This window comes from Octopus bimaculoides, chromosome 1, assembly GCF_001194135.2.
Source record: "Octopus bimaculoides isolate UCB-OBI-ISO-001 chromosome 1, ASM119413v2, whole genome shotgun sequence".
NCBI classification, from domain to species: domain Eukaryota; kingdom Metazoa; phylum Mollusca; class Cephalopoda; order Octopoda; family Octopodidae; genus Octopus; species Octopus bimaculoides.
Window position 1 is genome coordinate 33,165,840 of NC_068981.1, and position 14,204 is coordinate 33,180,043.

General features: G+C 37.2%; 1 protein-coding gene across 1 annotated transcript in view; it reads left to right on the forward strand.

Annotated features, from left to right (window-relative positions):
- Nucleotides 1-1,797: 1,797 nt before the first annotated feature.
- Nucleotides 1,798-14,204, forward strand: part of LOC106875968 (nose resistant to fluoxetine protein 6) — a 33,290-nt gene continuing 20,883 nt past the window's right edge. Inside the window, exons 1-4 of the mRNA XM_014924310.2 lie at nucleotides 1,798-2,757; nucleotides 10,536-10,702; nucleotides 12,077-12,170; nucleotides 13,763-13,859. Coding sequence (XP_014779796.1) covers nucleotides 2,421-2,757; nucleotides 10,536-10,702; nucleotides 12,077-12,170; nucleotides 13,763-13,859 — 695 coding nt within the window. The 5' untranslated portion in view covers nucleotides 1,798-2,420. The remainder of the gene's footprint in view (nucleotides 2,758-10,535; nucleotides 10,703-12,076; nucleotides 12,171-13,762; nucleotides 13,860-14,204) is intronic.

Consider the following 14,204-nt stretch of genomic DNA (forward strand, 5'->3'; position numbering starts at 1 on the left):
AACAGATGTATTAGTATAACACTCGGGAAGTGAAAAAGTCTTCAACGTTTTGAGCCTACGCTCTTCCACAGAAAGAAACAAGGAAAGAAAATAAAGAATGTATAGTGGCTACCAATCTATTATGGCGAATATATACATACATACATTTACATACATATACATACATTTACATACATCATCATCATCATTGGAGAAAGAGAGTCTGCCAAATGTCAACCCAACAGAGGAACCAGCTATCTGAATTGACAGTACCTTGGTAGATAAAGCATAGTCATCCATATAGTTAACCAAGTGATACAAGAAGGAGTCATACCCAATGACTGGTGTAGCAGCACCATAGTCAACTGCTTCAAAGGTAAAAGTGATGCTTTAGATACAAATAATTACAGAGGTATCAAGTTGTTGAATCAGGTAATGAAGGTCACGGAGAGGGTCATAGCCCATTAATTAGGGAGAGATTCGGTTTAGACGATATGCAGTTTGGGTTCATGCCAGGGAAAAGCACCACTGATGCTATATTTCTGGTAAGACAGCTTCAGGAGAAATACCTAGCCAAGGATAAACCTCTGTACCTGGCTTTCGTTGACATGGAGAAAGCATTTGACAGGGTCCCCCGATCCCTTATCTGGTGGTCAATGAGGAAACTAGGGATAGATGAATGGTTAGTGAGAGCTGTGCAAGCCATGTACAGGGACGCTGTCAGTAAGGTGAGGGTTGGCAACGAGTACAGTGAAGAATTCCGGGTAGAGGTAGGGGTCCACCAAGGTTCAGTCCTCAGCCCCCTCCTATTTATCATAGTCCTCCAGGCAATAACAGAGGAATTCAAGACAGGATGCCCCTGGAAGCTCCTCTATGCTGATGACCTTGCTCTAATTGCTGAGTCACTGTCAGAACTAGAGGAGAAGCTTCAGGTATGGAAGAAAGGATTAGAATCAAAGGGCCTTAGAGTCAACCTAACTAAAACCAAAGTCCTAATAAGTAGGAAGGCAGACAAACCACAAACCCCTTCAGGTAGATGGCCCTGCTTGATCTGTAGAAAAAACGTTGATAGAAACTCTATAAGATGTACCCAGTGTAAGCTATGGACACATAAGAGGTGCAGCAATATCAAAGGAACGTTAACTAGGATAGTTTTTGTATGTGCCAGATGCTCAGGAGCAATAAACACTGAAAATGTGCAGGGAACAACTTCTGCCACATTCCAGGGTGAAAAACTAGAAGTAGTTGATAGCTTCTGTTACCTAGGTGACCAAGTTAGTAGTGGAGGTGGGTGCTCTGAAAGTGTAGCTGCTAGAATAAGAATAGCCTAGGCAAAGTTCAGAGAGCTCTTACCTGTGCTGGTGACAAACATACATACATAGAATTGTCTAACAATTCATAAGTCAGAAAAAATAGACACTTGTATATTTGTCAGTAGAGTGGATATATTAATCAAGATATACAGTATTATAGATCTATTACAGCTGATATTGCCAATATTGCACTTGATGGTTATCTTATAACTGTGCTCATTTGAGTTAGCTGGTATGGGAAAAATAGATATCTTTTTCTATGCCTGCAATCTCTGATGAACATAGTTATTACATAATCTTACATGACTATTCGATTATCTCATATTCAATGTGAAATTGATTGGTGATATTAGCTGTAATGAATGTATAGTACGGTATACTTTGATTTACACACACACACACACACACACACACACACACACACACACACACACACACACACACACACACACACACACACACACACACACACACATACACACACACACAGATGGCTTGTGTTTCTATTTATTAATGTAAACTAGTATATCAAGTTGTGTCCCTTTTTGTCAAAAAGTAAATAAGCCATTTAATAAATAAATATAAATCCAAGTATTCTACATAAATGAGAAGAAGGTTTGATATTATTCATAGAAAGACTAAAACAATCTTAGAGGGAGTGCTTAAGCACATCCCCACTTTAATAACTGAAAGTATTAGAAGAATAAAACAGTATACATAGACACACAGAGTCATGTATGTAAATATATACATACGTATTGAACTCAAACAAGATACTATACTGGACACATATACTGATAAAAATCAAGGTAAGCATGACTAAGTAATTAGGAAGAAAGGTAAAAAAATCAAGAGATCTAAGTTTTTGTGCTTGATATGAATAATTAGCTTCATTGTTGCAGAAAGATTATCAAATAAAGTGTAGTACAAAGATCACTAATCACGCTGAAAAAACATCTAACAACAACAACATCCATTCACATTATTTTTATGGTGTCAACAGAGAAGAATAGTGAATATTAATTATAAACGTTAGAGACTTCAGAAACACTTGCAACATTATTTGTGAAGTAGGTATAAGGTTTGTGAATGTAAAGTAATTGAATAAGCCTGCATGGAAAATACAAAATGAAGTCACTAAATTTCATTAAATTATTATTCATAATAACCATAACCCCTTCAATAGATGCAGAAGTTGAAAACCCATTTTATTATTGGAACCTGTGGAAAAAAATAGGGAAAGGCCAAGAGTCTCCACTTTCTTACCAGAATGAAACTTTCCAAAAATACAGGGATACAGTTACAAGTAATATAGACCGGAGGGACCAAATTGAGAGAGCAGAGAACTTATTGAATTCAAATATCTGTAAAGTTATATCCTTCTTAAATGTCTCAAAGAGGTGCTGTGAAGATACCGAACTTTTGCTTAAGTCTGTTGTTCAAAAGAAGAAATGGGCATTAGAAAGTAAGTTAATTTTCTCTACGTTAATTACATATTTGGTATTACTTCTAACCACATATACATTTTTACTCATCTTTAGTCTTTAAACACACACAGATTATCTACATCCAACTTAGACTCTGTACATAAATTTGATTCCATGAATAGTAACTTTGAAAACATTTTTTATTTAAACACCACCAAAACACAAGTAAACAACTTTACATTCAATCCTATAAAAGAGTCTCTATATGAACTCTTGACCAGCTAGAAATAGAAGCTGAATCCCATTTAAATCATAACATACCACATTTAAGAAAAAGAAACCATAGCAACACTAACAGCTATAACAACAACAACACCGATAACAATAACAACAACACCAACAATAATGACACCACCATCACCCAACAACACCAATGGTTTTGCTCCATTCTGATAAAAAAAAAAAATGACTGATTTAATGTTTGTTTTATTTTCTTATAAGTGGTGGAGATAAGTCAAAAGGTGTAGTGTTAAATATATTTGTTATAATGCGTACATTTTATAACTTGCTAATATAAGTTGAAATTCTATGCAGGCATGGCTGTGAGGTATGTAGTTTTCTTCCCAACAACATGGTTCCCTGTTCAGTACCACTGCATGGAACCTTGGGCAAATGACTTCTACTATAGCCTCAGGTTAACAGAAGCCTTATGAGTATATTTGATTGACAGAAACTGAAAGAAGCTTGTCATATATATATATATATATATATATATGTGTGTGTGTGTGTGTGTGTGTATAACTAATTTAGAGGCGAACCACCACTACAACTCAGTCAACTCAAAACCCGTCCAAATCCATGCTGTGAGGCATATACTAGCATGGATTTGAACGGGTTTGAGTTGACTGAGTTGTAGAGTGGTAGTTCGCTTCTAAATTAGTTATATATATATATATATATATAAAGTGATAGATCCTAGAATGATGCAAACCGTACTTCAATAGCAATGGGAAGTGCAGTTTATACCTGGCTTAGAAGAGAGCAATTTTAAAAGGTATCCAATGCCCAGTTGTTTACCCGAATAGCAGTAGCAGGGGTGAGGTGTTTAATCCTTGCCCACATGGAAGGAAGTACATTCTATCATACCTGCACACCCCACCATGACTGCAACCACAGGACCCCTGCCTCAACCTTCCACAGACAACCTTCCATCAATGCCTTTCGGCCTGGCAAATTGAGTTTGACCAAAGCACACACCCCTATAAGGCAGACACCCAACAAAATAAACTCTCTATCCCCACCAACACAACACCTTCACACAAATTATACCCTCACATATACACAGACCCCACACACACATTACACACTACAAGCCAACATACCCATCCCCTCTCCCACAACTTTATCCTTTACAGAAAGAAAACAGACCAACGAACACAGCTATATATACTTACACCCCAGGAAAAATTATACATATGACATCGCTACACATACTACCCACTTACCCTAATCCATGATAATGCTGGCCCCTTTTTCATTCCACCACCTTTTTCACAGTAACCGCTGACGGATTGTGCTAATCCATCTCCGATAACAGAGAGCAGTTGCTATGTTTACTTCCATGTTGACTAACTCTGATGAGTGTTAAGTTATATAATTGGTTTGTTACCTAATACTCCATTGTATTCTTTATACAAAACCAGTGAGATGGCTATATCTGCAACCGTAGAGAGCTTACCTCCCTTGTCAGCTCATTAAGATAGTGCTCTTGTAGCTAGTGAGTCGGTTTGACTCTTATTTCTAGCAATGCTGGTACCACTTAGTACCCTCTGTTACTTTATACATATATATATGTATATATAATTGAAAAAATTAGAGTTAATAGGAAGTCACTGAGCTTATCAGGATGTGTTGTTGTTGAAGAGCCATTGGCAAACTGCTTTAAATGTATAGATGTAGTGGGATATTTCATCATCATCATCATCATCATCATTTAACATTCATCTTCCATGCTAGCATGGATGGAATGGTACCACAAGAGCCAGCCAGGCCAAATCCTGCACCAGACTTCTGTAACTGTTTTGGCAGGACTTTTACAGCTGGATGCCCTTCCTAACACCAACCACTCAGCAGAGTGGACTTAGTGCTTTTTATGTGGCACAAGCACAGGTGAGGTCAGTTTTGGCAAGGTTTTTACAGCTGGATGCCCATCCAAACACCAACCACTTTTACAGTGTGGACTGGGAGCTTTTAAGTGGCACCTGTACTGACAGGATCACCAAGTACTTGCAAGCCAAAAACTTTTAAGAGGGGGGAGGCATTGGAGAAGGGGATGATGAAATGGTTATAGTGAGACAGATACACATGTCTTGCTGTAGAGGAAGTATTTTATATTATTATAAATCTCTCTATATATATATTCTTTTATTTGTTTCAGTCATTTGACTGTGGCCATGCTGGAGCACCGCCTTTAGTTGAACAAATCGACCCCAGTACTTATTCTTTGTAAGAGTAGTACTTATTTTATCGGTCTCTTTTGCTGAACCACTAAGTTACAAGGACATAAACACACCAACATCGACTGTCAAGCGATGGTGGGGTGGGTGGGGGGTGAGAGCAAACACAGCCATACAAATACATTCGTATATATATGACAGGCTTCTTTCAGTCTCTGTCTAGCAAATCCACTCACAAGACTTTGGTCGGCCTGAGACTATAGTAGAAGACACTTGCCTAAGGTGCCATGCAGTAGGTGCCACGCAGTGAGACTGAACCTGGAACCATGTGATTGGGATGCAAGCTTCTTACCACACGGTCATTCTTGTGCCTATATATATATAAACATAAGGATAAGAAAGCAGACTTCCTCATCAAATTTGAACATGCTTTTCCATGCTTCCATGGGTTGGATGGAATTTGCTGAGGTGGATTTTCTAAAGTTGAATGCTCCTTCTCTTATCAACCCTCACCTAATGCCAAGTTATGCTATCATATTTGCATGACAGTGGCACTCATTTACAACTATCACATGATGCAAAGGCAAAGAGATAGTAGCACACACATGCACGCACACACACACACACACATAGACACTCTCTTTTGGATTTATGATTTACTGACGATGTGTGTATATATATGTATATATATAAGTTCAAAAAAAAGGAAAAAGACAAAAAACAATAACAAAAAACAACGTGAGGACGTGATACAGATAGTGTTACTAGACGCTCGGGAAAGGAAAGAGAGAGAGTATGACGTTTCGAGCGGAGCTCTTCGTCGGAAACAAGGAAAGTTCAAAGAAGGGAAAAACGGAGGAAGAAAAAATAGCCACCGATGTCCATATATATATATATATATATATATATGGACCAATCTCAGGATTTTGAGCCTCATGGAGAAAATGACAATGGACTGAGATGTCCGGTGATATGAGGTTCTTGAGAAGACCTGCCCACATCAGCAAAACTGAGTTCTATAAGCACTGTGTGTCCCACGCACACATAAGAAAACTCACGTACCCTATCCCAACAAACCAAACTACATCTCTACATCTCTTCCTCACATTTCCACTTCATGAACTATGCTTACTTCCCACTCCCCACTCTTGTCCTCTTGGCCCTGTCTCACTGTATCATTGCCATCCACTAGCCCCTGATCTGTAAGTTCCACCCACACGTAACAAGAAATATTTTCACACACCCTACCCTAATAAACCAATCTGCATCTCTACAACTCTTCTCTTCCTCACATTTTCTCCATCATGCACTATGCCTACCTCTCACTCCCCAATCCTGTCTTCATGGCCCCGTTTCTCTGTATCATTGCTATCCAGTAGCGCACCTCCCACCACACTCTATATACCCTGGTTTGCACCACTCACTTCCCCTCCTCACTCTCTAATCACGCTTCTTTGGCAATATCCTGCCACTTATATTATGACTTTCGAACCTCAAGGGTATGTCCTGGCACATGCCACAATATATATCTCTCTCTGCTTTTACTTGACCCATTTATATTCTGATACCTGTCCCTTGTGAGTATGCCTGGCACTTTGCCACCATCTCTATCCTGATGTCTCCCACTCTCTCTCTCCTTCTCCTGCACTTACCTCAGGTTGGGTAATCTTGTACTCCTTTGTAGAAGCACATCCGTTTCTGTCCTCATTCCTGATCTTTTTCTCTCTCTCTCTCTCTCTCTCTCTCTCTCTCTTTCTCTTTTTGGCCAGGTAATCTTGTACCTCCTCTACAGCAAGACACTTGTTTCTGTCTCTCTGTCTCACTATAACCTTTCATCATCAGACACAATATCACCTCCTCCAATGCCCCCTCCTCCCGCAAAAGATTTTTGTCTTACTAGCTGCTTGGTGACCCTGTCAGTGCAGGTGCCACTTAAAAAGCATCCAGTCCACACTGTAAACTGGTTGGTATTTGGAAGGGCACCCAGCAGTAGAAACCTTGCCAAAACTGACCTTGCCTGTGTTGGTGCCACTTCAGATGGTGCTTTTTATGTGCCACTGGCATGGGGGCCAGTCATGGGGTACTAGCATTGATCACGTCCAGATAGTGCTTTTTACATACCACCAGCATGGGAGCTAGTCAGGCATGGTGCTTTTCATGTGCCACTGGCACAGGGAGCTAGTCAGGGGACACTGGCATCGACCACGTTCAGATGATGCCTTTTACGTGCCACCAGAATGGGGGCCAGTTAGGGGCACTGTCTGTGCCTATATATGCATACCAAGGATAACTCACCATATCCAGTGGGACATCTTTTTCGTTTTTTACACCAAGCACCTGAAGTGACACAGCCTGCACTGATTGATGCAACATAACTAGATAACTAGATACACAATATCCTACCCCTAAGGGACAGTACAGGGTGGGTTGAAACAATTGTCATGCTGAATAAAGCAATTCTCAGGTTAAGCACCTTAAATATGTCTATTGGGTCCATTCTAAACTTATTCATGCTGTGACCATTTATATTATAAGAGACATCATCTTTGTAATAGTCTAGATATCTGGGTTCATATGCATTTATTAATAATCCTTTCTACTATGGGTACAAGGTCTGAAACTTTGGCAGGAGGGGCTAATCAATTATATCCACCCTAGTGTTCAAATGGTACTTATTTCATCGACCCTGAAAGGATGAAAGGCAAAGTTGTCCGAGCTGGAATTTGAACTTGGAACATAAAGACAAAAGAAATGTCACTGAACGTTTAGTCCAGCATGCTAACAATACTGTTAGCTCACTGCTTTATGCATTTATTAATGATATCTAGGATAGAGAAGAGGCCATGTAATTCAAAGTCCTCCAATTCATCTTGCTGTTGCTGATGACGGTGATGATAGTGATAGTGACAGTAGTAGCAGTGGTAGTGATATTAACTATATTACAAAGTTACTGCTCTAGTTTCTAGCCAAAACAGTTCCTGTGTTCAGTGTGGAACAAAATGACATAAGTATGTATATGTATATATATATATAGGTTTAAATAAGCAGAAAATGGAGAAAACTTTTGATCAACAAACAAATTGACCAGCATTGGTTAATTATTATTTATTACAAAACATAACATAACAATTGCATAACATTTCTTACAGCCATTTCGGCTGCCAATGTCAATCGACACTTACAAAGAAAATTCTGAAAATAATATTCGCCATCTTTATAGCACATTCGGTCTAGTACATGGAGCTTCATCAAAGTGAATACAAATATATAAAATAAAATAAATGAAGGGAAAAGGAAAAGAACAGAGCCTCGAGACAAGGCCAGAAGGTTCAATATATTGGAACCATACCATTTTGCAGTGTGAAGGTTGGAGTCAAAAGACAAAAGAGTGAACTAGCAAATGAGCAAGAGAAAAAATTTTATTGGTTATCCCTTTATGTAGAAGTACCAGGGTACATACATAATTGTAGGATAAAACTAGTGCTAAAGTAAAATAGGAATTGCCAATATGTCTAGACATATATATCTAGATATATATGATGAAGCTGGCGAATATTATTTTCGGAATTTTCTTTGTAAGCACTAATTGACATCTGCAGCCAAAACGGCCGTAAGAAATGTTATGTTTTGTTTTATATTAAATGATAATTAACCAATGTTGGTCAATTTGTTTGTTTGTCTGTTGATCAAAAGTTTTCTCCATTTTTCTGCTTATTTAAATTTGATTCCTGATAAACTTTTGTTTATTCAGTTTTTACCTGCACCCTATGAGCATAGTGTGCTTGCATATCCATGCCCAGGGATAGCATAGGTAAAAGATACCAATAGTAAAAACAGATATTATCCCTTAGATGGTTATTCCAACTGCTAATTCTGCTTACCTTATATATATATATATATATATATATATATATATATATATATATATATATATATATATGGGAGCGAAGACATGTTACCATGAAGTAGAGAAATTTGAAAAGACAACACGAAACCGGTTATTTCTCCAAATACAATGTTTATATACCAAAAAAATTTTATAACATTTTTCAGACATAATTTAAATATATACTTTAACCATGTAACATAAGCCTTCTGTAGTTTTTTCACTCTTGTTTATCTTTTATACATCCAGCCACGTGCTTTCACATACCAATTTTCTCACCTATATATATATATAGAGGGAGATAATGTGTGTGTATACATATATATAAAGGGAGATAATGTGTGTATTTTTAAATGTTTTTGTGAATAAAACATTAAGCAACAAGTAATGTCTAAAAGGCTTGTCAGTCTGTTTCATGGTGCTAGCAGACAAAATGCAATGCTTCACTATGTTGAAGCTATTGTATACCCTCTGCAGTGATCCATGCTACAGCCACACATCTCTCCTCACAGATCTTGACACTTGTATTCAACAAGCTGCTGAGATGATATGCAGTGTTTAGTTTGATGACACCAGATAGCAACAGTGTACCTTACTTGTCAAATACAGCAGTTTTGGCCTTTGGTCTCTGGTCTGACTGATCCTGCTGGCATTTCTCTCATTGGTGAGCTCTTGTCATGTCTTCTCAACAATTGAACTATTGTGACCTGGAAGCCACCTCATCCTCCCTGATCACACATGGAGTCAGCTAGGCCTCCGATGTGGACATCCGTCCTCCTCTGCCCTGTGTGGATGGGCTTGTGTGCTGATTTGATCAACATCATCTGGCATGTTTCTGCTCAGCCTTCCAGCTCCACAGCAGTGCCTGGCTCAACAGAGTGCCATCACTCGCGACTGGTACTCAGCTTGATATTGACTGTCTACACATTATTGTTTCTTTGAAGCCTGTTCTCCAGATCTGTGAGCCTCATAAACGCCATTGCAGATCCTCTGTGGATTGTTCCAACCTCCACCCATTGTATAACTTGAAAATTACTATCAGTATTAATCTAACACATGATGAGCCTCTACATGGCTACTCACCCATCTAGAATTTGCAATTAAATCTCCTCCCTCGAATCCAACGTCACTATTTTAAATAAACATGGGTACTTCAAACTCTCACCTCTGATCATAAGTTTGCTTGATCATAAGTCTGCTTGATAAATTTGATCTGGAATAAACACGAACAACAACTTAAGACATGATCTCAGATAAAATTTCTTGCTAAACAAATACAACTCTACAACTTCAATACAATTACCATTATAACTGTTTATTACTGTGTTACAATTCTGGAGAAATATAAGCATTATGATTGCATCATTCATAAATTAAAATGTATTTTAATCTTAGTGCATCATATGTTAACTGCTGAATGTTATATTTTACTAACGTATTACAATAATTTCTAATTACTCTTGATTTCATTCAGTGATTGACGCATATGGAAAAATCTCCAGTGGAATAATGTTGGGAGATTTAAAATTCCCAGGATCTTTTGACGAATGCAAGAAAGCTGATGTAATTATATCTGAAAAGTATCGGCCTTTTACTCCAAAATACTGCCAAGTCAGCTTTCTCCCACGTTCTGCTTCAATGGTATGGAAGAACAAAATTAAATTCATATTTGTTATGATTCAGTTTGATTTACTTTTGTGGTAATCCCTTATATTATAAGGCACAAGACCTGAAATTTGTGGGGAGGAGGTAGTTGATTATACAGACCTTAGTACTTGACTGGTACTTGTTTTATCAATCCCTAAAAAAATGAAAGGCAAAGTCACCTTTGGCAGGATTTGAACTCAAAACATAAAGAGCCACAAGAAATGCTGTTAAGCATTTTGTGTATTGTGAGAATGATTCTGCAAGCTGTCACCTTCACAAATTATATAATGTAGAATATGTTATAGTATTATGTTATAAGGCAACAAGCTTGCAGAATCATTGGAACTTTGAATGAAATGCTTAGCAGTATTCTTCTAGCTCATTACATTCTGAGTTCAAAAATGTCACTGAGGTCGATTTTGCTTTTCATACTTTCAGAGTATATAATATAAAGTACCATTTGAATACTGGAGTCGATGTAATTGATTTGCCCACCTCCTTCAAACTTGCTGGCCTAGTGCCAAAATTTGAAACCATATTTTATTGTATTATAGTGTCAGTAGTAAACTATTGACAAACTTAGTGTATTAACTTGATTTGAAGCTTAGTTTTATTTGATTCACTTTTAAAAGCGTAAGTGTCACAACTTTTATATTTATCCCAAATTGAATTCAAGAGAATGGATATTTCTAATCAGACAAGATCAAGCAAACTGCATGAAATAAATAGATATTTATGTCATATTAATAATATCAATAACATGTGTAAAAATGTGACATTATATTTTGCTACTAAAGAAAAGATCTGGAAAGTATTGATTATAAATATATTGATAACAGACTGTTGGAGTCTGGATAGCTCCCTGCTAGCCAGCTCCATGTCAAACCATCCAACGCATGCCAGCATGGAAAGCAGACGTTAAATGATGATGATGATGATGATGATGATGATGTTAAGTCCTTTAATTCTTTATGTTGTTTTAGTCATCAGCTTCTATTAGTTTCTCATTGTTAAAGAATTTGACACAATCTTCAAAGCGAAGTAAATTGCGTTGTTGCTAAGAATGTTCTGTAATAAGGAGTGGGGAAAAAGGAAGAATTTGTAACACTTTTGATTCCAGCTTGCATGAGAATTCTCATGGGTCTGTGATATAAACTTCTGATTTAAAGTGATCTACATTAAAACCTTTCATCAAAATTCCATGCTATTTTAAGTTCCAAACATCAGCTTAACAAAGACAACATTATTTTATTAGATTTATTCATTATTTTCAAATTTAATCAGAACATAGTCAGTGTATTTCAAGAGAAAGTGTTTAATAATATATCTAAGCTATTTATGCTTTATGTAATTATTTTCTATTTCTAGGGAAATTTAATGGCTCTACCTACATCACTGTCATTTGGTTTGTGCGTTCCAAACACTTGTCAGGAAAATGAGCTGCAAAATTTAGCAAAAATGGGTAGGTAACAATGGTTGGCAAGAATTCTACTTGGAACAACTATTTTAATAATGCATTTTCTTAGCATATCAGAAAGTAATTCTTCTTATTTTCATAAGTGTTCTTCAAGAAATTGGGAAACTGAAAGATATGAAAGATGTTTACCCACTGAAAAAACAGAAGATAACAAGTGGAGACTAATTCAGTCCTCACTGCCCCACTCAGGCAAAGTATACAGGCTAAAGGGCAAAACGCTTGTGATCCTGAGATACCTACTGATGATACAAAGAGTTTCCTATGTGTAATGGATTCAGAAGAACAGCTTGCAATACTTTTGATTAGTTCCTGCAGTTTCTACATTGAGCAAAGCATCCATGATGTTCATTTTATGTCTTATTTGTCAAATGTTCCTTTAACTTCTATGACATATGGTTCCTTGGTACAAGTATAAGAATCATGAAAAATGACCCAAATCAACTAAAACAAAATGGTTAGAAGAAATGTCTAAATGATTGAGATAAGTTGAATTTTTTTTTTAATTAGTTTGTAATTTTCAAGACTGTCAACTTGATCTTTAGATATTTTTTTATGATCATTTACATCTATATTCTAAAGTAGCTAACATAGTCAGAGTGTGTAATAGGATGATTAAGTTTTAGTTTGTCTAGGATAATATGACTGTGACATTTATCTCTGCAAATGTTCTGCATCTTGGGTAAGAAGTTGAACGAAATGGCTGATTCTGAGGCCTCATACAGACTATCTCAGTAATTAATAACACGGTGGTTGATAATTTCAGTAGGCATACTGGAGAATACCTTGGTGAATTCCATGGTGTGCATGTAGGTTATGGCTTTAGTTTAAGGAACAAGGTTTCTAGAGCTTCTGACAATTTGCAACACAAACTTCAGGAAGCCAATCAGTCACCTAATCCCCTTATTAACCAAGAGAAGCACAACTGGGTAGTGTTTATCCTCTCCAAGAGCTAGACTCAGAGACACAAAGCAGTTTGAAAAAGGAAGCTACAGAAAGATCCATTGAAGAGTCAGAAATTTAGAGAAGTTCTACTTGAAGTATTTGGCAAAATGGAGGAGAAGATGGATATTTGTGACATGTAAGACAATATGAGTTCCTAGGGGATAACCTGTTGAGGACTACGACCACAATTTGTAAATGGAGTAAAGCCCCAACGAGATAGTAACTTAGTGTTGAAATAGAGCCATAAAAGTGAAGAGAAAGGCTTGTTAAGATTGGAAGAAAGAAGCATGCAAAGAACTATATCAAGTAGCTAGATGAGAAGCTAAATGACAGATGTATACAGAAAGTAAGAGATTAACCAATGTGTGTGTGTGTGTGTGTGTGTGTGTGTGTGTGTGTGTGTGTGTGTGTGTGTGTGTGTGTGTGTGCGTACGTGCGCGCGCGCGTGTATAGATAGATAGATAGAGAGAATAAGAGCCATTAAGTATAAGAAGGGTCAAGCACATAAAGGGAAATAACTCTAAATTTTCACACTGTTACAACTCGGTCGTCTACCTTGGACATTTATATGTTATGTTATTTCTCACAGAAACAATGTACTTAATCTGAACACGTGAACTCTTTTGAAATTCCAGGCATTCATCTTTTACCATATCATGTTGGAGATAATATGACTGCTGTAGCAAGTTGTGAAAAAGATAAAGAATATGATGGGAAAGCTATTTTCTCAATGTAAGTATAAGTCTTCGTTACTAGAACTATAGAGGGATAGAAGTTGAGTTGCTTGGAAATCTGAAGCCTCCAAAAACTTAAATAGTTTTTTGAGTTGTGAAAGAAGTGCCACAAATGGAACAATCAGAAGCCACAAATGGAACAATCAGAAAGATTTTTTATAAAAGAATTAAGGATGTTTGTAGTTGAGCATAAAATGAAAATATGAATCACAATCAAAATCAAATTTGCTGACGTGGCCAGTGACAGCATTGCCTGACTGGCACCTGTGCCAGTGGAACATTAAAAGCACCATCCAAGCATGATCGTTGCTGGAATGTCTTTGATAATAAGTAAGCTTGTTCA